This window comes from Coenobita brevimanus, chromosome 71 (assembly GCF_032717465.1).
Source record: "Coenobita brevimanus isolate Jiangsu-jjx chromosome 71, ASM3271746v2, whole genome shotgun sequence".
Taxonomy (NCBI): Eukaryota; Metazoa; Arthropoda; class Malacostraca; order Decapoda; family Coenobitidae; genus Coenobita; species Coenobita brevimanus.
Window position 1 is genome coordinate 53,414,152 of NC_137024.1, and position 24,105 is coordinate 53,438,256.

At 44.8% G+C, this 24,105-nt stretch overlaps 1 protein-coding gene and 1 long non-coding RNA gene across 2 annotated transcripts in view; one reads left to right on the top strand and one right to left on the bottom strand.

Moving 5' to 3' along the window:
* Positions 1–24,105, bottom strand: part of LOC145406590 (uncharacterized) — a 202,590-nt gene that overhangs the window by 79,376 nt on the left and 99,109 nt on the right. The gene's annotated exons all lie outside the window — the stretch shown is intronic.
* The window catches only part of LOC145406598 (uncharacterized), a 93,493-nt gene continuing 83,889 nt past the window's right edge, over positions 14,502–24,105 (top strand). The window contains exon 1 of the mRNA XM_080277673.1: positions 14,502–15,923. Within this exon, the coding sequence (XP_080133799.1) occupies positions 14,502–15,923 (1,422 nt within the window). The remainder of the gene's footprint in view (positions 15,924–24,105) is intronic.

The following is a 24,105-nucleotide window of genomic DNA, read 5'->3' on the forward strand; positions in this document are numbered from 1 at the left end:
AATGTGCCGTAGATGCGTCCTGTGATATGCCTTATTACGCACGTGCCTTGTTTCACGCGTTATCGCCTTATCACCAAATTCTTCAACTAGGCTAATGTAATGTGATAACAGGAACAGCAACAGCCAAGCCCATTTTGCTGTCTTCGAGGTGTAATGGCCCAAGGCTAGGCTATCAAAGTCCATTATATTACAGGGTAGATGGCCTATGGACTAACGTCTTTTGTTCCTTTGACTTCTTCATATCTTAGTGACAGGAAAATAAGAGTAAATGTAGATGATGTATATTCCAACTTCCACTCAATTAACGTTGGCGTGCCGCAGGGATCAGTTCTGGCGCCATCCCTATCCCTGGTTCATATTAATGATCTCTTATCTGTCACCCACAATCCCATCCACTCACACGCAGATGACTCTACACTACACAGTTCATTCACACTCAGACACCCATTTACAAAGTCTAGTATCTCTACCTCTCAACTCAGTACAGCCATCTCCATAAATCAAGAACTATCTACGATCAATGAATGGGGACATAACAACCTTGTCTCTTTTAATGCTAGTAAAACTAAGTATATACAATTTACTAATAAACAGATATTACCAGATTCGTACATTACCTTCAGTGCTACTAATATTCCCATCTCCAAAAGTATTGAAATTCTTGGCATCTCACTTAACAATGCCCTCAGCTGGACCTCTCATGTCAGATCACTTGCTAAAACCGCCTCAAAGAAACTTGGATTATTGTACTGAGTCCGTAACTTCTTCGCTGATGAGCAGTTAGCTATAATTTATAAAAGTCATGTGCGCTCTCAGCTTGAATATTGCTCACCCTTGTGGAATGGATGTGGAGAGGTTGCATTAAAACAACTAGACAAAATTCAGAACAAAGCTTTTACAACCCTGCCATTACAAATAAACTACCTCCCCTGCAAGTAAGAAAGAATGTTGCCTCCCTTGCATTATTTTATAGATATTTTTTTGGCAAATGCTCAGACGAAGTTGCGTCCATGGTGCCACCTCTCCATGCCTTCCCTCGTGCTACACGGGCATCTGGTAGCGCTCATGACTGGAATGTCACTCAGCCATATTGCAGAACTTCTGCCTATCAGAATTCTTTCATTCCCCGAACTGCGTCTCTCTGGAACTCGCTTCCCCAGAGTTGTTTCCCTCCAATTTTCAACCCAAAGCTGTTCAAGTCTAACTGTTACAGATACTTTATGAACAGAGGACACCAGTAACCTGGTGTATGGATTATTTTTTTTTGTTTTTACTTCCTCCGTTCTGTTATTAAAAAAAAAAAAAGGGTTACTTCCTTCAATGGCATTACATGGTGGATAAGCATTTTTCTGCGTACACCATTACAGTTTAGGATCCTACACACACACACACACACACACACACACACACACACACACACACACACACACACACACACACAACATAAGAAACTACTCAAAAGAGATGTATATGGTAAAAAAAAAAAAAAGCATTTGATTCCTTTTAATGACAGGTGAATAAAAAACAAAAACCCTTCACACACCTTCCACACACCTGACACACTGCATATTTATCCCTTCAACCCATGACGCCATTTCTATACTGTCTTTGCCGATTTCAGACGATTTTTTTTTTTTAATCCTAGAATAAACCTTTTAAAATGGAAGGGTTATATAGAAAAGTAACTAATTCTTTCACTACAGCAATTCTCCCCTAAACCGCATCAATTTATCGTAAGTGCCTAGAGAGAGAGAGAGAGAGAGAGAGAGAGAGAGAGAGAGAGAGAGAGTACTGACCACAAATATGTAGTTACAATCACCACTCATAAAGCCAGTACCCTATATTTCAAGATGGACTATAGGAGCTGGGTGGCTACAGATGACCTTCAGATCCTGCCTAGACCACTCCCCAACACGAAGGTTTGTGAGGTGCGCAGTAACAGGCATATCCCTCCTCCCCCTTCCTCAACCCCTTACCTCCTACACATATTCCTCACCTCCTTACCCCTCACCCTTCTACCTCATCCCCTTACCCCCCGTCCCTGACCCCCTACCCTTTCCCCCTCCTTTGTTTAATTCTCAGACCTCTCGGATTGTTGGGCACAGTATGTTTTTCCCTGGTACAACATCGACGGTTCGTGTTCTAGGGGACGACTAGCAGAAACTAAGCACTGGAGATCCACATGGCAAATACGTGCAAATCAAATCCTAAAGAATTTTACAGTTTCATTAGGAAGAAAAAGGTTATGACTGCATCAATAGGCCCTCTATAAACGAACAATGGCAAACACAGAAAATGAGGTTGAAATGGCGAACATTCTTAACGATTACTTTGCGTCTGTTTTTACAGTAGAAAACGCCACCAGACGCCTACTGTCACCTACAAACAAAACAATCGTCCTTAGTAGGTATAACCTACTATCCACAATAGCGATACCCTTTCAGCCGTAAATAGTACAAACCTAGACAAAAAACATGGCCCTGATAAAATACCACCGAAAATTCTCAAAGAAGTAAAAAATGAGTTACTGCTGCCACACTCTGTTATTCAATAAATCGTTAAATACTAGGAAAGTCCCACGTGAATGGAAACTAGCAAATATAACAACAATTTTCATAAAAAGAAATGAGTCGCTCCCAGGAAATTACAGACCAATCAGCTTAGCATCAGTAGTGTGGAAATTAACAGACACAATCATATGAGACGAAATAGTTAATAATCTAGAAAATAATATTATCAAAGACTCGCAACAGGGATTCAGACATCGATGTTCATGCTTAACTAACTTACTGAACTTTTTCCATGATGTTAACAATTCATACGACGACTCAAGCGCATCAGACATAATTTACCTCGACTTTCAGAAAGCATTTGACACTGCCCCTTACAAGCGCCTCGTAAGATGAGGGTTTAAAATGTAAAATATCCAAATTTGCAGACGATACTAAAATAACCAATAAAGTAACATCAACGTTACAGTGGCAGCAGTTACAAAATGACCTTAATACTTTAGCAAGCTGGACAGAAAATTGGCAAATTCAATATTGAAAAATGCCAAATGGCAAATTCAACACTGAAAAATGCAAAGAACTTCATATTGGAAATAACAACATTCAGGCGAATTACAAAATGAACAATATCCAGTTATCAAATACGGACACTGAAAAGGATCTTGGTGTGATAATATCAAATGACTTAAAACCGAGTAAGCAGTGCACCGAGGCAATTAAAATCACAAAGTTGGTGGATTTTGTTGGATTTACTTTCAAGTTTAAATCGGAAGAAGTCCCACTTGCCTTGCACAACTCACTAGTGCGCCCCCATTTCGAGTATTGTGTGCAATTCTGGTCTTCGCACTATAGAAAGGACATAGAAAAATACAGCGAAGAATCACAAAAATGATACCATGACTGAGAGACAACCCATATGAGAAACGCCTTGAAACACTTAAATTATTTAGCCTAAAGAAACGCAGGTTAACAGGTGACCTTACTGAAGTGTTCAAAATCATGAAGGGATATGACAGCTTAGACATGAATAAATATTTAGAAATAGAACAGTCGAGTCAAACCAGGAATAATGGCTGTAAAAATTATGGGTAAGGATTTCCAATCCCAAGAAGCAAAATACTTTTTCTTCAACAGAGATGTAAATATCTGGAGCTGATTACCCTCAGATACCGTGAACAGTGTCTCAATTAAGATATTTAAAAACAAAATAGACAAGTATTTGCACGAGAATCCTCAGCTGACTCTGTCTCTGTCCGAATAACTTACTTTTACCAACTATGCGTAAATTCATTCCCCTCCTGTCTACAAGACACCTAAACTTGACATACCTGTACGTAGCATCGCGTCATGTCATTCTGTATTTATCAATTTATTAAATGCAATTAAAATAATATAAGCACAGACTAGGATCTGCACAGATATCCCTGAGTTAACGGTCACTACTCTTACTTTCGACCTGTGATGGGCTGTGGATCACTGAGGGTCTCTGCTAGTTAAGTGACCACCACCGGGATTTTTTTTAATATACCAGGGGTCACTGCTTCAGGAGGTAACTTGTGTACTTGTCCCACTTGAGAAAGTTCCTTGTCACAGTGGAGCAAACGGAGTTGGGACCTGACTGACTGCTGCCTACCTTAAAAGCGCCAGGCAAGGCTGCCGCACCACCCTTGAACATCCACACTGTGCATTTACCACACTGTGTCTAAAGATGCCCAGTTAACTCAACATACCCGTACATAATGTCACGCTATAGTTATTTATTTATCTGAGTATTCATTTTACTTTGTTACTTTCTCTTTCAGGTTTTTCAAACTGGTAGCTTATACAGTATAACAGAATGTAACTTTTCCTTTTCAGACTTTCCTATGAAATTTCCATGTTAGTTTTTCCATGCTGCATGGTGGTCCTTCTCACTTTTTCCTAGAGGATTTGGAGGGAGGACCTTGTTGCTTTACTATTCTTATCCTTCAGCATGTAGATTTAGAGACTGCAGTCATAGTCTACACTGTAACAAGCAACCTCGAAAAAACCATTAGGTCTGTTGTAGTTTGCTTTCCTTTGTATTCCTCCTTCTTTTCTCGATTCTACCGCCACTCCCTCCATGTATTATAATACCCCTTTCATGGTAGGGACATAAATTATCTAGTCTTCTATTCCAGCTAAAGAAACATGATTTTATTCAGCTGGAAGTGCCTGGAGAGAGAGAGAGGGAGAGGGAGAGAGAGAGAAACCTGCTCTCCCATATCTCTTCCTCCTCGTGTATTGCTTAACCACCACTGTAATCATGTTTTTTTCCTACTCCTTCCGCGCCAGACGTTCGCCAGTACCTTTGAATCAGCCATTCTCTTCCTTGCTTCTCCGTACCTCACTGCACACACGTTCTTTCACAGCATCTGTATCTCCTACGTACTTCTGATATATATATATATATATATATATATATATATATATATATATATATATATATATATATATATATATATATATATATATATATATATGACAGGCTGACACAGGACACAAACTCCACAAAATCCAGGAATTGGTTGGATGCAACGGGAATTGTTTTCTGGATGGCTGACTCTCTGGGAATGGGGTCCAGTGTGTAGTGGGAGAGTTTGTAGGGGACAGTGTGAAGGGACAGTGTAAAGGGAGAAAGCTGAGGGAACAGTGCTTAGGGACACAGTGTGAGGGAACAGTGCTCAGGGGAAACAGTGTGAGGGAACAGTGTGTAAAGGGACCGAGGGGGACAGTGTTTAGCAGAGCTGTGAGATATCAGTGGATGCATAAGAGGAACAGTGTGAGGAATCTGTGTGAGGGAGTATGAAATTACAGTGTCATTTTGGAAAGTATAAGAGGGGGCACTATTTTCACTGTGAAATATGGGGAGAACACTGTGAAGATACAGCGTGAATTATCAGTGTGATAGCAGTGAAAGTGTGACATCAGGAACACTCTACATGGAGGAAAGAGAGTGTGGCTGGTAAGAGTGAGAGGGAAAATTAGGTGGGGCACTTAACAGAGTGTGTGTGTGTGTGTGTGTGTGTGTGTGTGTGTGTGTGTGTGTGTGTGTGTGTGTGTGTGTGTGTGTGTGTGTGTGTGTGTGTGTGTGTGTGTGTGTGTGTGTTTACGGGCATGAGATCTTGCATGAGGCGTGCGTGCGTGCATAATTGGCGTAAGCGCGTACGTGCATTTTGTCGTCATACACTCCGCGGTAGTGACGTACAAGATAACTTCATGTAAAAATATAAATGTATATCCTGGTATAATCTGGACACTTATTATATCACGAAAAAAAGCCAAGAGGATACAAAAAGGTTAGACAAGGACCCTTAAGCAGTTAATAAGAGTGTGTTAAATAATGATAAAGTGCGTTGATCTTTTACAATCGTGCCAAACCGGAGATAATTCACAGAGTAGATAAGTAACTAAAATAAATAATTAAAAAATAAAATGATGCTAAATGACGTAAATAAAGACCTAAATAGACGTGACGGATTTGTGGTAAAGACGAGGACCGCGGGGGAGGGGGGGCAGCCTCTTTAATCCGATGGTGTACTTAATTGCTTTATTCTTGCTACCTCCAGACGATTTTCTTTCTGGTTTAAGGTAGGGATCTTGTAATGAGTGGGTTAATGAAGGCTGGTATGATGTATTAAATGTAGTAATGTTCTGCTGCTTCATTCTCTCTCTCTCTCTCTCTCTCTCTCTCTCTCTCTCTCTCGCAACTGAATAAAATGAATGCATATAAAAAGGCGTCCTCGGGGTGACGGGGTGTTCAGGGGCCGCATTGAACAGAACCGGTTTTCCTCTAGTTCCCGCGAAGGACGCCCTGTGTATGAAGATGAGCAGCCACGCGTTAATTTTACTGTTCTTGTCTAATGTGTGTGTGTGTGTGTGTGTGTGTGTGTGTGTGTGTGTGTGTGTGTGTGTGTGTGTGTGTGTGTGTGTGTGTGAGTGTGTGTATACTGTGTTTTGGAATCTAGTCTGCGTTTGCTATCGACATCTGATTTTTATATAGATCGAGGGCCACTTTGTAGCTCCATCACAGAAAAACGGACAAGGACGTGCAACTACACTTCATTTATATCCTGCTCTTGTCTGGTGTCTTCTTTATGGCTGAGTGGTGAGATCCTGTTTCCTCTTGCTGCTGCTATCTGGTTTCGTTTATATTATGACCTAGTAGTTCCCACGAAGGACGCCAGGTAATGCATAGGTCTTATAAAGATGCGCAACCACATATTTTTTTAAACTTTTATTTCTGAGTGTTATAACCTAGTTTGTTCTTGCTGATGACCTATGATGCTATTTATACTAGGAGATACCTTGTAGAACACCGCGTTCGTGATGCGCAGCCATATATTCCTTGTGCTCTGGTCTTACTGGTGATTCTTCGATACGAGATGGTTAAAATGAGTGGGTGTGATCACGTTCCTAGGATGGACAGACTGCAGACCCATCCCAACATTATGTCCTGCGTTCTATAGTTTCCATTCCTCCCGACGCGACAAACAGACTCCATTTTCATTTTCATTCGTTGTGTGCCTTATACTGCCATCCTATAAAGTCATTTCATATAGCACATCGCCACAACCAAAAGGGTACTGTCGACGATATTTTGCTCATGGGTTTTAGTGAGTATTTTTTTGTTTCCCTTAGTTACAGGGACGCGACACATGTAACCCTGTCTGTCTCTGTGAGCTGATTCGACCTTAGATGTTCGAGAAGGTCATGCCAAACACCAAATACATCGGCACGAGTTTAAAAATAGCATAAAACAACACGCCTACCAAAGCAACCCCGTCTTCGTGAATAAACTGGTTTGTGGTATATGATCTTCGTGCATGATGATGATGATGATGATGATATATTCGCAGTTCATAAAAAGAGAATACATTAAATTATACAGCTTAACGTATGCAAAATTTACTGGGAGGGAAGGGGCGCTCATGGCTAGGTCTCCTCCATCCCTTCTTCTGTCAGCAATTTTCCTAGGCCAAAGAGTGGACGCCCATAGACACTTATTACTGTGGGAGAGTGAAGTGCATTAGGGTTCTGTGAAGGTGTGGTGGATGTCGATATGATGCGGATAATACGGTGCTGATCTGCATATTTCGTGTGACATTGATCTGCCAGGATACAGTACTCTGTTGGAGATCAATGGAAAGTGTACATGCGTAAGGTGAAGACTGGGGGAAGCTGTATCAGACTTCTATTACGCCACACTGAATGATGCAAGTAGGGCTAATGGCGTAAATATTTTTGTCATTTATTAATTTCGGACTGCCACAAATTCCAGGTAAAACGTAGTGTCCGTGTTCAGGCAAGGTGGTGTGGTACCTCTGTGTGAAAATGTTTACGGTGGTGCTATCACATATTGTGTAAACCGGTTTCATTCGTATGAGTACCGCAGAGAACCGTGTCGTAGCGAGCACACACAGGGTAAAGAAGCATGAAAGAACATCAGATGTGTAAGGAAATACCGTATGCGAAATCCCTAACCAGTGTCCTATACTCTATTCACCTTAAACCTAAAATTGCCATAGCTCCATCTTGAATGCCGAGTTGCAACAAGAGCACTAGAATATGATGATAACACGATACAGTGCTGTGGTAAGAAAGTCGATCAGGAGCATTGACTTCCTATCACTGAGCTACGTAAAGGAAGCTGCGAAAAATAAAAAACAAAAACGAAAATCTGGGCCAAATAAAGGTGAATAGAGCATAGGCATCATATAATACGGTGTCTATGGTACTGTATCCATATATGGTCGTCGGGCAGGGAGTGGAGATAAGCTGTGATTTTAAGGATTAACCGAGACTTGTTCTAGTCAGATTACTACAACGGGTCTCTTCTTGCCTGAATAATAATAATAATAATAATAATAATAATAATAATAATAATAATAATACTCGTCTGGCGGTAGCAACAAAAAAAAAATAACTTTGTGGTGCCGCCCCGAACAGATGTAGATAAGAAGGCAGTGAGGCACGCAGGCAGATAGACAGACAGACAGATAGATTGATATAGACAGGTATACAGATACAGACTGACAAACAGACAGACAGATGATGGATTTAGACAGATACAAACAGAAACAAACAAAGACAAGCACAATTAGATACATAAACAGACTGGCAGACAAACTGAGACAGACTGACAGACAAGTAGACGGCTACTGAAGATGCAAAGAAATGTTCTCGTGCTTGAACTGGCTAGAGAGAGAGAGAGAGAGAGAGAGAGAGAGAGAGAGAGAGAGTGAGAGAATTGACCCTTGTACTGTAGTCAGTACCTGAGGACACATAATCTCGCCGATAAAGGGGTCTCCCCAACACTTTCCCTTTACCGGTTTATTTCGGCATATTGCATCTAATAATTTTACTATGTCACCTATACACCTGTGTAATTATTAAAACAAATAACACCCAAGAGAATATGCTGATGTAATAAGCAAAATAAATCGCCAAGGGAGAGGCGCTTGAGTCACAGATAATAGAGGGATTGGGTGTTATCAGTGAGAGCAGCATATATATGTGGGCTGGTCGACGTGCTACTCTTCAGTCGCGTATAGGCAACCGTGGATACCAAATCTCGACCTGTAATTCGGCTTTACGATATCCCTTTGCTTTAGGCTGATTTCGTTCTACATTTTTTTTTTTTCACCTCCCGATCTCTTCCATGCTCCACAGTGATTCTATTTCGTCCTGCAATTTTTCTTTCGACATCTCATTCTTGTCGCTGCTTAACACTGACCCTCCTTCGTCCTACATATTTCCTCCAGTCTCTCTTCAGTGCTTCATACTGATTGTCCCTGATCATACTAAGCTTCACTCCGCTAATTCTTTTCACTTTTTGAGAAGATTAATGTGGTTTTTTATTATCCTTCTGCTAATCAGTTCTACTTTTTGTAATATTAAATTCAACTTGCTAGCGACTCTCTGCTTCGCATCGATTGTCTTTCTCTTCCCAAGCTGTTCCAAGTCTGCGTCCTAATCTCTCTGCTTCACAGTGATTCCTTTCGACAGTTTATTCCAATTTTGCAACCCGTAATTCAGCTTCCCAATTTTGCTCAGTAACTCCCCATTTTCTTGCCAGTTTCTTACATTTCTTGCATCTTTAACACACGTAAACCATGACTAGCATTCGCCTTGTTATCTTGGCTGTGTTTTTTTAATGGTCTGTTACCATAATTGCGTGTGTGGGTGTATGTTTGTCCATTAGTCCTACCAGTCTGTCAATATTTACGCGCGCGCACGCACGCACACACACACACACACACACACACACACACACACACACCTGTAAATCGCCTTCTTAATCCTTTCCCTTACACACACACACACACACACACACACACACACACACACACACACACACACACACACACGCCTGTAAATCGCCTTCTTAATCCTTTCCCTTACACACACACACACACACACACACACACACACACACACACACACACACACACACACACACACACACACACACACACACACACACACACCTGTCAACCGCCTTCTCCTTAACCCTTTGACCATGTGTAACTTCCTTTAGCTGTAAAAAATCGCCTTAAGTTAGTCAAGTTAAAGATACCGAAGTTAAAGAATCGCATAACTCTACTGCTTACTTTATGTTATTCTGCTGCTGTGTTCAATATGATTATCACAAATATTTACAACAGGGCAACAGACGACATGAATATCGGGAAGAAATGAAGAACTACATGTCCCTGGTTGAGTACAATATTATCTCAAAAACAGCTCTGAGAGACAACTGAAAAAAAGAAAAAAGTTAATGGTGCACAAGAAATTGGTGTTAAAAAAAAAAATACTGAACACAGACTGAATACAGAACTCGCAGTAAAGAAAATCCTGACTGCCTTAAATGAAGCTGGTGCAAAAGTCAGTTTACATACATTACACCAGCAACAGTGCCAAAGAAAAGGATCAATACTAACCAGATCTCAAAGCAACCAAGACCGTATCTGAAGCCGTTGTGTACAACTGTTTATATACAATACCTGACGTGAAAGTACACCTGTTAAGTGCCACATATATCCTGTAAATTGCTCTGAAGGCTGTGTAAAGGTAAATTTATATACCATTCTCTGGAGTAAGTGCCAACTGACGTGCACTGTCTATTAAGATGCAGGACCAACGCCTAACAAACTCCACCTACTTGAGTCCACCCTCTGCTTCTCTCACAAGGAACTCCATTTTCCCTGACGCCAACAACATGGTGGTGAGTAGGGGACTGATTTTGTTTGGTAAGGCTCAATAATTGTCCGTGTATACTAGCAGGACTTTGCACTTCACCAAAACAGCTATTTCCCCTCCCTCTTCCCTACGTGCTCCCGTGTGAACCTATTTGTGTTACGCTGTCTTTTATGAACAGCTCCAACTAGTAGCGATAATCATTTCATTGTGTACAGTATTTGCCAATTTATGTTTACATGCCATATTTTACTCGTTCCTGCTCTGCTTTCAGCGACATCTTTGCCCTGAATGTTGGGGCTTGTACTGAATACTTAATAAAAATAAAGAAAATGAAATCGTCTCAAACCTACTTGATCTATCTAAACGATTTGCATGAAAAATCAACATGTTAAACTATGCAGTCCAACATTTCAGTTAACTTTCCTTTTTTTGTAGTTATATATCACTACATCCAAAATGGCCTATGCATTAATGCCTGTTATTCCGAATATCACACTTAAAAATTGGTGGACGCTGGTGATTTTCTAAAATACGTATCTACAGTACAGCAGAGAAATGGAAAATGTAAGAGCCTTCAGATATTCAGCGATGCGTAAGGAAAATATTGAGGATGAAGTCCATGAAAGAGTACAGCAGGAAAGAAAAGTTGCTGGTTCACTACAAGGAAGTGATAAAGGAAAGAGTGAGCATGCACGTACAGCCGGTGCATGAGAGTATTATGATTCCCAACTCTAACTTGTGGAAGTAAAGCTAGGACCCTACTGGAAGGACACAAGTTTAGAGTGAGAGCACTTAAAATGAGTTCTGTGAGAAGTGCATGTGGAGTTACATGGAGCGACAGACAGACAAATGAGGATGTGAAGGAGAGGTGTGGTGTTAATGTGAATACGTAGAAATACTTTCACACTGTCTGGCCACGTAGAGAGGATGGAAAATGAGCGATTGACTAGGAAAGTGTGCGTGAGTGAGGAGGAGGTTGAGGTGGAGGGGGAGGGGGAGATCCGAGGGTAAGATGGAGGGATGGGGAGGGGGAGATCCGAGGGTAAGATGGAGGGATGGGGAGGGGGAGATCCGAGGGTAAGATGGAGGGATGGGGAGGGGGAGATCCGAGGGTAAGATGGAGGGATGGGGAGGGGGAGATCCGAGGGTAAGATGGAGGGATGGGGAGAGGTATACGACAAAGGATATGCAGAGGAAAGGGTGACATGGAGATGATTCGTTTGTGGCCACCCATTACGAGATTGAGGCATCTGGCGACACACGCAGACAGACAGAGAGATATCAGCTGCAGGACTATGGATGAAATTCGTATGCAGATGTAAAAATGACTAATAAAAGTTTAACGAATAATCCTCTCATATAAACAGGCTTAATAATACTTTCTTGATAATACAGGAAAGAAAGACACTAACACACTTCACACTGTTGCAACCCACACCCATCTCACCCTGCCATATCACACACTACCACACCACCAACTACCACTCCTCACACTACCAAATCACTACCAGAACTTGAACTACTATCCCTCACACTACCACACCTCGAACTACCATTTTTCACACTAACACACCCCACACTACTAAATCTCTACCACACATCGACCTAACATTCCCTCACACGACCACACCTCACACTACCGAAACTCGAACCACCATTCTTCACACTCCCACACTCCACACTACCACACCTCTATCACACCAAACACTACTCTATCACACACTATCACATGCACTTCACACTAACTCAATTCGAACAATCATTATCCTACAACCCATATACCGTGTACACCTCACTGTTGTACCTCACACTGCTGCCCCCCCCCCCCCACACACACACACACTTCTCAAACATCCCATACGGGTATACAGCATGCCAACTTCAGTGGCGAAAATCATATAGGGTTGAATGGACTCCAGTATCCTTCTCTCTCTCTCTCTCTCTCTCTCTCTCTCTCTCTCCTTCATCAGTACGAACGCAACTACTGAACCCCTTCACTACGATGTCGTCTTTTTGTAGTCGCTGTTGTTGCTATTACCACATGATTTTTTGCACCTTAGCTGAGTCTCTTATCAGTGAAACAGTTAATGAAGGTTATATTAAATCCCTTTTGATCGAAAAAAAACTCTCCAAGAATAAATAGAGTACATGAAAGTAACAAAAACAACACTACTACTACTACGACTACTAAAACTACTACTACTACTATTACAACTACTACTACTATTAAAAATTTAAATAGATGTAAAGAGACACTAAATAACAAAATAAATACATAAATAACTAAATAGAAGATCGTCGTGGTGAAGTGGCTAAGAGTGGAGTCATGTAAGGCAATCAGGCTTGACGCTGGCTCACACAAATATCCATTAGACTCATGAAGCTTTGCCACTGACCTTCGTCTCCCCTTAAACCCCTTTCTTCTCAGCGCGTCTTTATTTTTCCCACTTGTATTATTTATGTAGTGCTGTGAATATGAAGCATACACATTAGTTCCCGTCTCTCTCTCTCTCTCTCTCTCTCTTTCTCTCTACCTAGGTTAGGGCCGAATGATGGCAAGGTTTGGGCCGCAGTATGTTGTTTTCACGTTTAGGTTTGGTTAAGTTAGTCATCATCATCATCATCATCATCATTATTGCATGCTCTTTTCCTATACCCAAAGACGGAGTGAGGAAGTAAGGAGAGAGAGAGAGAGAGAGAGAGAGAGAGAGAGAGAGAGAGAGAGAGAGAGAGAGAGAGAGAGAGATGAAGAACTGGTGGAGATGATGGTTTTATCTTGTATCTTGGAACCTACAGGTGTTAGGGAGTGGGCTGGGGTGGGGTGGGGAGGGGGAGTAAGGGAGAGAGGCAAGAGAGGGTTCCGGGGCATGCAGGGATAGGCCACCATTATCCCCGAACCCCAACACCACCATTCCCCACCACACCACCACCATCCACCATCACCACGACTATCCCCCATCAGGACTATTGTTCCCTACCATCACTACTATCCCTTATTACCACCACTATTCCTCAATACCACCACCATTTCCCGCCCGCACCACCACCCCCCACCACTATCCCTGGGTCGGCGGGCATTAGGCATGGTTGATCAATAGTGATGTCAGGTTGTTGGTGTGGTGGTGACAGTGCGAGGGAAGGGGGGTGACAGTGCTGTGGGAGGGATGTGGGGGGAGAGCCAGGGGAGTGGAAGGGGGAGGCGAGGGTAAGGGGAGAGCCGGGGTGACTGCTAGGGAAGTGGAGGGGGGGAGGAGAGTGCAAGGGAAGGGGGATTACAATGTCAGGGGAGAGAGGGGAGTGAGAGTGCAAGGGGAAGGTGGGGGTGTGTTCGAGGGGAACGGGGTGACAGTGCGAGAGTGGAAGGGAGGCAGCTGGTGGAGGCGGTGGCTCACGGTTATCGACGATGGTGGTGTGAGGGTGGAGTAAGAGGGCGGCAGGGGACGCAGGCGCCCGCACACACACACAAACACACACACGCACACACCGACGGACGCACGCACGGGGTTACATATAGGGGAGGGGGAGAGGCAACGCACAGCAGCCTGGCACTGGCACCGCCTCACAGTGCCGCCTCATCCCCGGCATCACCACCACGCCTGCCACTCCTGCTATGCCCACCACACGCGCCAAGCACCCCTCCACGCCCCCACCACAGTTGTGATCCCCAGGAGTGGTTGCGGGAGGGGCGGCATGCAGGGGCAGTTAGCGTGCGGCCAGCAGGGCGGTGCGGCGGGGCATCGGCCATGACCACCACAGCCCCGGGCACGGAGTATGGCAGCCCCTGCAGCCCCCGCCGCCCAAAACATGTGGTACGCCCATAACTACGCCCACAGGAGGTCACACGCCAGATCCATCGCCGCTCGAGCTAACACCACCCACGACTACATGGCTCACACACTCACCTACGGTCAGGACCACTCGGGCCTGGGTGAGTACCCAGCCCCGCTAAAGGAGTACCTCATGGCCAAGTACGCCCGTACAGCTGTCCAGGCCCGCCCACTCGCCCAGACCGCCGCCCGCACCACGGCTAGAGTTCACGGTGCATCCTCGGCCCACGCCCACTCAAGGGACCTGGCGCCACTCCACGCTCACATTCCAGCCCAGAAAAGTCACCCTTCGTCAGGTGGCGGACGCAGCCAGGCCGGTAGGTCCCGTGGCCGCACATCCACGTCAGAGGGAGGGCAGGGTCAAGGTCAGGGACAGCTGTGTGAGGTGCCCGTCTCTCGCACCTCTCCCTACACCTCCTCCAGGACTCACACCTTCAGCATCGACCAAAGCCATGCCCTTGCAGCAGATCAGGCATTGGCTCACATTATGGACCAGGGACACGTGTATGCACCTGATCAGGGTCACATGTACACATCTGACCACAACAACCATGTGTACGGTGGCGAGGCTCATTTGTACCTGAACGAACAGAGCCACATGTATACCGGGGACCAGAGCCATACGTACCTGGGCGAAGGGAGCCACGTGTACCCTGGGGCCGAGAGCCAGGGTTACGGGAGTGATGAGAGCCAGAGGTACGGAGGTGGGGAGGGTGTGTGTTGCCCAGGGGACCATGAGCCACAGTCGATCCACGCACTCTACCACTACGAGGACACACAGCCCTTCACTAACGACCTGCCGCAACCAAACGATCCTTCGGGCAGTCGCACTCGCAGCAGGGAGCAAACAACTCTATCCCTAAACCACTCCCTGCAACAACAGCAGCAGCAACAGCAGCAACAACAGCAACAGCATTACCTGGTTCGTCAACACGCCCGCGACCGCTGTTCATTTTACTCCGAGTCCGCCCAGTCCAGCGAGAACGAGGACGAGGCCGACGAGGACGACGTCCGGGTGGACCTACCGTACACTCACTTGCGGTGCCGCGGGAGGGGGGCGACGCGGGTGCGGGAGGAGTACCTGGGGAGTGCTAGAACGGACCACTTCATACGGCGTTACCAGGAGGGCGGGGAGGTGATGTGCGAGGACGAGAACGAGGCTGGAACAGTGGGCCTCTCGTACCAGCAACGGGCCGATGTGTGTACGACACGAGGTCACACCACCCCCACGTACCCTGATGCCAGCGAGACCAACAGGCGTGGCGGCCTCCTGCTGGCGGAGGGGCTGGTGCGGGAGTGGGTCAGGGCGGTGGGGGTGGTAGCGGCCTCAGGTACTCTCGTCACCCTGGTCGTACTCGGATTTGGGGTGAGTCCTCAGTTACATTTATTCATCCTTGCTTCATCCTGTTTTATTCACCCTTGCCTCACCATTCCAACTCATCTCATTTAAGCCTCGCCTTGCCATGCCCCTTCAAGTCATACGTCTATTTACCCTTGCCTCACCCTGTCCGTGGGAGTCTCACATAGTCTACTATACCCTTCCTCACCCTGCTCGTTTCACGTGCACCTTGTCTCACCCTGCCCGTCTAAGTCCTACGTATATTTACCTTTGCCTCATCCCTGTTCGTCTCACTCGCACGCTTCTCATTCTCTCAGCGTGCGTCATTTCCGTGCATTAACCCTGCCAGAACGCCGCCCACTACCCCTCGCTTCTCATTTTCTCAGTGTGTGCCATTTCCGTGCTTTACCCTGCCACTATGTTTCCCGTTACCGTGCCAACCCTGCCAGCATGCCACCCCTACCGTGTCAACCCTCCCAGTATGCTATCCCTGTCGTGTCAACCCTGCCAGTATGCCAGCCTATGCCGTGTCGAGTGTGCTGCCCTACCTCACACCTGACTGCTTTTACCATCTCCACCATCCCCGCCACCATCATTTGTAGATCTCTATGATACGTACAAGGCACTAGTGTTAACATACCTCTTCTTTGCCTTTTCATGGTCGGGACTACTCTAGCATTCTATTCTAGCTGGCACCATATGATAACATTCATGTGAGGGTGATTCAGTGGAGCCTGAGGGTGTTAATACAGTACTGTCACCATTAGCCTTCTCACGCCGAGACTACTCTATTATTCCAGGCAGCGTCAAACAATATTCACAGGAGCCTGAAACTGTCTATAGCGACACCCTTAATTTTCTCACGCTCGGGACGGCTCTAGTATCTATTCCTGCTATCACCAAACGATAGTGTTTAGCCGAGTGAGTCACAGGAACCTGAAAGTGTTCAATACATTTCCACACGACATTAAAAACTACTCAACAAATCAAAGGGCTACAATTAATTTTTAACTTTATTGTTCGTAAACCAGCAATAGCATATGTTTTCAGCAAAAGGATGGAGTAAGTTAGAACAACAAGAGAAAATATACCAAATGAAAAAAAAAAAAAAAAACTATAACGAACTTGCCTCATGCAAGTCTTAACAGCACACAGCGCGGGAGCCACAACACATGTTTGACAAGCATTATCTGTCTTTTGCCAGGTGCATGTTCTCTGAGTTTATTCAGAGTCATCCTGATACTTACAAACTTCTCTACCTTGCTGTCGTGGCCCCAGGCTCATCAGAATTTATACCCAGTGGACTGCAGGCTGAAGTTGCCCTTTCTCCTGATGTCCACCATCCTTCTCTCGTGAGACAGGGAGAGGAGCTGAGAGACGTGTGTATAACCAGGCCCGGTTATATCTTTGTCACCACGCGAAGGCGTCCCTCTCCAGCACCACAAACTTCTCTATCATATAATCATAATCACTCCTTTCAGCAAATCTCGATCGCCCTCCCTCAAGATGTATGCGTCCATTTCAACTCCTTAAAATAAAGTACTTCGTTATTATTTTATCCCTGCTACTCCTGATGATTTTCCTGAGTTTTGTTGAGAACATTTGTAGTATCAGGGTTAGAAACGGTGCCGAATGAGCCCCTCACAACCTTATGTCTCTGTAGAAACTAAAAAAAATTGTCTGAAGGCGGCAAGAAAAAAATATATATATACACCATCCATTCAAGGGGACAGCAACAGCGAACACCATCATCATCATCATCATCAACATCATCATCATTTTAACACCATTTCCCACAAACAAATGGGGCGGGAACCACAATAGCTGGAGTCATACTGTACACACTTCATTAAGCTTTTTAAATTCCAAGCTCCCTTACCAGCCTGTTCCTCCACACACACACAAACACACACACACACACACACACACACACACACACACACAGGTATTTCACTTCAGCCATAATACTACTACAGTACTAATACTACTAATACCAATACTACTACTACTACTACTACTACTTATCATCATCATCATCATCATCATCATCATGACCTTTTTCTCACCATAGGATAAAGTGAGGTCATTCATTTCCACATTCCTTTAATATTTAATAAAGTGGGCGAACAGAACCCACAAAAAGAGAAAAGAAAAGCATCGAAAAAAACATCAACTCAAACGTCGCAAAAGTAAATCAGTAAATAAAAACAAAAATACAAATACAAACACACACGTAGCTGGCACCCTCTCTTTCTATGTAAAAAAAAAAAAAGGGGGGGAGGAGGAAACAAGAGAAATCCGAGATTACGAACCTCCGCCAAGGCTGAACAATTTCCCATTTTTTAACATTCTGGATCATCAGATCCGGAATATTTCTTTGATCCAGATCAAACTTGGGTGTGTGGTTGATCTTATTAGGATATCTTATAATTTTTGAGCAAGCACTGTAGGCAGTATTTATCGAGTTAAAAGCAAAAATGTTGCAACTGCCATTATCCCGCAATGGTAAAGAATCCTTTAAAAAATTCCTGGATCCGGATGATGAGCCGGATCACCACCAAAATCTAATGGATTGTTCCTTGGGCCATAACCTACCCCCCAAAAAAATTTCAGCAAAAGCCGTTCATAACTTTTTGAGTAATCCTGCCAACAGATAAACAGATAAATAAACACACGCGGTGGTAAAAAAAAAAAATGGAAGCCTGCACGTTGCTCGAATGCCCTCTTTTGTTGTGGTACTATTGTTGCACGCGTCCGGCCTTATAACACTCCTCAGATATACAGGCTTGCTCTCCACTCCCACTTAACCTCCATTCACGCCAGTACCCATATCAAGGTCAATGTGTGGAGTGAAGAAAGCTAGATATTCTCACCACGCGCTTATTACCTCTCTCTCTCTCTCTCTCTCTCTCTCTCTCTCTCTCTCTCTCTCTCTCTCTCTCTCTCTCTCTCTCTCTTTCTCTCTCTCTCTCTCTCTCATTTCTCTTCCTCACCGCCTCGTCCACATCCTTATCTCTCTCTCTCTCTCTCTCTCTCTCTCTCTCTCTCATCGTCCTCTGGGTTTTCCCTCTCTCCGAAATCATTTTCCTGGTGCCTCCCGGCAATACTGATATTTCTCTCTCTCTCTCTCTCTCTCTCTCTCTCTCACACACACACACACACACACACACACACACACACAGACCCAAACCGTTTTCCCATCACCTATATTTTCACCTTTACGTCGCCTTTCCCATCATTTTTTTCCCTCTTAAACTTTCCCTGTCTCCCAGATGGCAAGAGCGAAGTTAAAGTACATCAACTGAACGAGCGGACATCATTTCTGTTTTTTCCATGACGTGTATATTTTTAAGGTCATTCTTATTTAAACTTGGCAGTGTATCTTTTTCTTTTCTGCCTTTTTTTTTTTTATTTTTTCGTAGTTAGCTATTTTTCACAAACGTTTTTCTTTCGGCACTAAAGAATATAGCCTTTTGTTATTATTATTATTATTATTATTATTATTATTATTATTATATATTTTCGTTAGGGCACATATTCTCGTCGATGATGGAAGTTCCCAAACACCCCTTCCTTAACGATTTATTTTCGGATAAAGCTTGTTAACATCCATTTGTACGTTATTTATGCAAAGTATGACGATATGAGAAAGATTTACATGACGCATAAGAGGACAGGAAGGTGTAATATGCCAAATAAATCGCTCTGGAAGAGGTGTTAGGGAGCTTACTTAACCAACGAGAATACCACACTAGGCTAGGTTACGTCAGATATCGTTCAGTTTCGTTTGGATGCCTGGTGGTTGAGTGGGTTAAGGGGCTCCAGCAGATGTAGCCAATTTTGTGGTTGACAAGGGGACTAATTAGGCCCCGATTAGGGAGAGAAATGGGGCTGTTAGGGGGTTAATGGGGACTGTAATTCGGCCACAGCAACTGGTTTCTCAGAGGTGCGCAAAATCGTCCGGAGGCAGCAGGAGTGAAAGAGAAAATAAATCACCGGACTGAAGGGGTACGGGTGGTCAGGGTAAGGTGCTATTCACTCCCATTCATACTGAGTCACTTTCCCTTCTCCTTTTCTCCACCTCTTCACTCCTTCACCTCTCCTTCTGCCCTTCTACACACTAGTTTGTTCTTCCATCCTGTCTCCTCTTCCATATTCCTCACAAGTCATCTCTACAAATCAGATTTTTTTTTTCCTCGCCTTTCCTCCTTATCCTCTCACCACCTTTCCTCTTTTCCTCTTTATACCCTCCTAACTTCGCCTCTCATTACCTCCTCTTTTCCTCTCTCCTCAACCATTCTTTCCTCCACTCTTGCCTCAGCACCCCAAGCCCACACTTCTTCTCAGGAGCTGGGAAAATGAGGTAATATTCAGCGGTATGGAGTGTCAATAACAGAGGCGAGTCCATTACCATGCGGTGGGGGAGGTAGGGGCTTGGTAAAAGGGGATGGGGACGAGAGAAAAACAGGGAGAGAAGAGAAAGGAAAGGGAGAGAAGAGAGGGGGGGATTGAGAGCAGGAGAGACGCGAAAAAGGGGGGGAGAGAGAGAGAGAGAGAGAGAGAGAGAGAGAGAGGACTAACAAACATGAGAGACAGTGCTTTGTGTTTAGATTCTTCCAACCCGATTCAATTTTGTATTCATGTATTTTCCAGGCTTCGAATTGTGTGTTTTTTTTATGTATCGAGTTTTTCTGTTGTGTTTTGCGTCCCGGGATGACCCAGTTTTCCGAATGACCCACATATCGCGCGTGTCCCATTTTTCACGTGTGTCCTACCGATGCGTTATGTGTTTTTATGTGTGTGTGTGTGTGTGTGTGTGTGTGTGAGAGAGAGAGAGAGAGAGAGAGGCGAACGCCTCCATATACCGACCATCTTGCGTTCTATTTGCCTTTCATTTTTCCTCTTCTTGGTGTCTGTTTGTGTAAATTTTGGGGTGAAAATGACAGATAATAATGTGGGCACTCTAAGGTGTCAATTATGGCGGCCAGGAGGGGGGGAGGGAGTGTCAAGGGATGTCGGGGGAGGGAGTGTCAAGGGGTGTCCGGAGAGGGAGTGTCAAGGGGTGTCGGGGGAGGGAGTGTCAAGGGGTGTCGAGGGAGGGAGTGTCAAGGGGTGTCAGGGGAGGGAGTGTCAAGGGGTGTTTGGGGGGAGAGTGTTGAGATGGAAAGGAAAGGCGAGTATTGAGTCGGGGGCGGGGGAGGGGGAGGGAAGAAAGGAGGGTGTACAAAGTTGGGCATAAAGGAGTACAAAGGAATACAAAAGAATGTAAACAGTAACAGACTTAAAGACCGTTTCCAGGCTTTTTGTTGACGTAAAGACTGTAATTCAATATAATGGGATGATGATGAGGGAAGGGTCGAGTTGGGAGGAAGGGGGTGGGGAGCAGACGGGAGAGGAGTGGGAATTTCGAGTGGGGGTGAGGGAAGAGGAGGGGGTGTGGAGTTGAGGGGGCGTATACTGTCACATCTATCATCCCTTTCACTACGATTATACGTTTTATTATACGGTATTATACTCTTGCCATATCCAGCCATCACTTCCATTTGTCATTTCACCACAATATCGTCTTTTGAAATTTGACTTGCTATCTCCAGACGATTTTTTTTTCAGCTCAGGGGAGACGCTTGGGGTTGGAGGGATTTGACACAACAGCCTTCACTATTTATTCAGCCAATGAGAGAGAGAGAGAGAGAGAGAGAGAGAGAGAGAGAGAGAGAGAGAGAGAGAGAGAGAGGATATGAACATTTTTAACCAACTTATCAAACTTACCACACCGCTTCCCTCCCACGCATAGCAGGGTGAAGGAGCTTAATTGAGGGCACCGCTAACAAATTTATCACTATGGACGTGGGCAGGTATGTGGGGTTGTTAGGTGGAAATTGGCCCGTGTCAGAGGGGATTAATCAGTCAGGCAGGTAGTTATTCGCTCAGTCACTCAGTTAGTCAGGCCATTCATCAGAGCTTAAGCTAATTAACTAGATACTCAGCCAGTCTCTCTGCCAGTCATTTCCCTCAGTCACCCCACATACAGTCACTCGGCCACTCAGTTAACAGATCAGTCCCTCAGTCGCCACACTAAACAGTCATGCAACCAGTCATTTTATTGACCAGTCCTTCGGCTAACCCACCACACAGACACAGAGCCAGTCATTTAATAGATCAGTCTCTCAGTCACTCATGCAGTCACCTGATAGATTAGTCTCTGGCCAGACGATCACCGCTCAAGTCAGCACCCCGTTTGCAGGCCGGGTCTTGTAATCCATCAGTGAGCCAGTCAGTCAATTAGGGGGTTCGTCAGGAGACACGAGAGGAGGTGTGGCGGGGTAGAGGTGGGTGAGGTAGGAGTGTGAGAGGGTAAGAAGTGTGAGAGGACGGGAAGGAGTATGAGGTGAAGCAGGGTGACGATAAGCATGAGTGTGAAAGGGTGAAAAAGGAATGCGAGGAGTATGAGAGAATGAGGGGTACGGCAGGGAACGGAAGCAGTGAAAGACAGGTAGCCTACTGAAGGTGGGGAGTGGTGAAATATGCTAGGACACGATGAAATAATGCAGCAAAAAATAAATGAATAAATAAAAAGAGAGAAAAGAAACACAGGAGGAAACAAATGAAGGGACAGGAGGAGTGAACATGAAGGATGGTGTGACGGACAAGGACGAAGCAAGGTAAAGTAATGCGGATAAGGGAAAAGAAGAGCGAGAGAGAGAGAGTAAAGAATCAAGGTGGGGGAGGAGAGTGATAATGAGGGATGGTAAGGTAACGCGGAAGAAGGAAAAGAAGAACGGAAGAAGGAAAAGTTGAGTGTGATAAGAGTTAGTGGGACAAGGTCAGAGGGACAGTAGGGTGGTGCAAGGAGGAAGGATGGAGTGGAGTGGAGGATGGAGTTGGGTTGAGGTGGAGTGGGGTTAGGTAGGGTGGGATGGGGTGAGGTGGGGTGGGATGGAATAGGGTGTGGCAAGGTGGGGTGGAGTGGAGTTGGGTTAGGGAGGGTGGAATATGTGGCAGGATGGAGTGGAGTGGAATGGAAGAAGGACAAAAAAAAAACTTAGATTTAATACCTATCAACTACATACAAGAATAACTAAACCAAACAATTAATTTCTGCCAAGTGCCACCCTTCCCCTAGAATACAACACACATATCTCAAATTTACAACCAATATTGGGCTAACAGGGACACAGAGGACACAACAACGATAGGCAGGAGGGATAACTGGGTGGTGCAAGGGGGTGGGATGGGGTGGGGAAGGGATTGGGTGGGGTGGAGTGAGGAAGGGGTGGGGAGTGGGATTTGGTGCTTTGTCACTGCTTATCCTTGAATGCCTCTCTTTTCCTCATTTTATTGCTATCTCTCTCTCTCTCTCTCTCTCTCTCTCTCTCTCTCTCTCTCTCTCTCTCTCTCTCTCTCTCGGTGTGTGTGTGTGTGTGTGTGTGTGTGTGTGTGTGTGTGTGTGTGGATGCTCCTGACAATCGTTAAGCATATGTCAGCCTTACGAATGTCAGCCTTAAAAGCATAGTGAGCTTATGTATGCGTATATGCTCGTGCCTGTACGTGAGTGTGCATGTTTGTATGAATAAGCGTGCATGTGTATGTGTGTATGTATGTGCGTGTATGTGTGTATGAATGCCTGTGTGTTTGTGTGTACCCGTGTCTCTGCAGGGCGATGCGTGTGCCTGACAGCCTCCCTTTTGTGTGTGTGTGTGTGTGCGTGTGTGTGTGTGTGTGTGTGTGTGTGTGTGTGTGTGTGTGTGTGTGTGTGTGTGTGTGTGTGTGTGTGTGTGTGTGTGTGTGAGAGAGAGAGAGAGAGAGAGAGAGAGAGAGAGAGAGAGAGAGAGAGAGAGAGAGAGAGCGTTGGCCAACATGGTAAGGACGCAAGCAAACATATAATTACTTTCACTGCATCACTTGGCACAGACACAAGCCTCCTGCCTCAACATATACGTATTTAAATATTCTGCAGGACTTAGAAGACACACAAACCCAGGATCTAAAAATATTGGATCCATTTTCGTGCTTCATCCGGTTTTATACGCATTTAGTGTCTATATTTAATTTTCTCTCATCGATTAATAAAAACTGCCTAAATGTATATTATTACTTTCGGTACATACTATGGGTACAAACGCAAACTCTCTAATATTACGTAGCTGCTTTTCGTGCATGACTTGGTAGAAACACAAGCCTAGTGTTTATGTTTACGCGTGTATTTTTC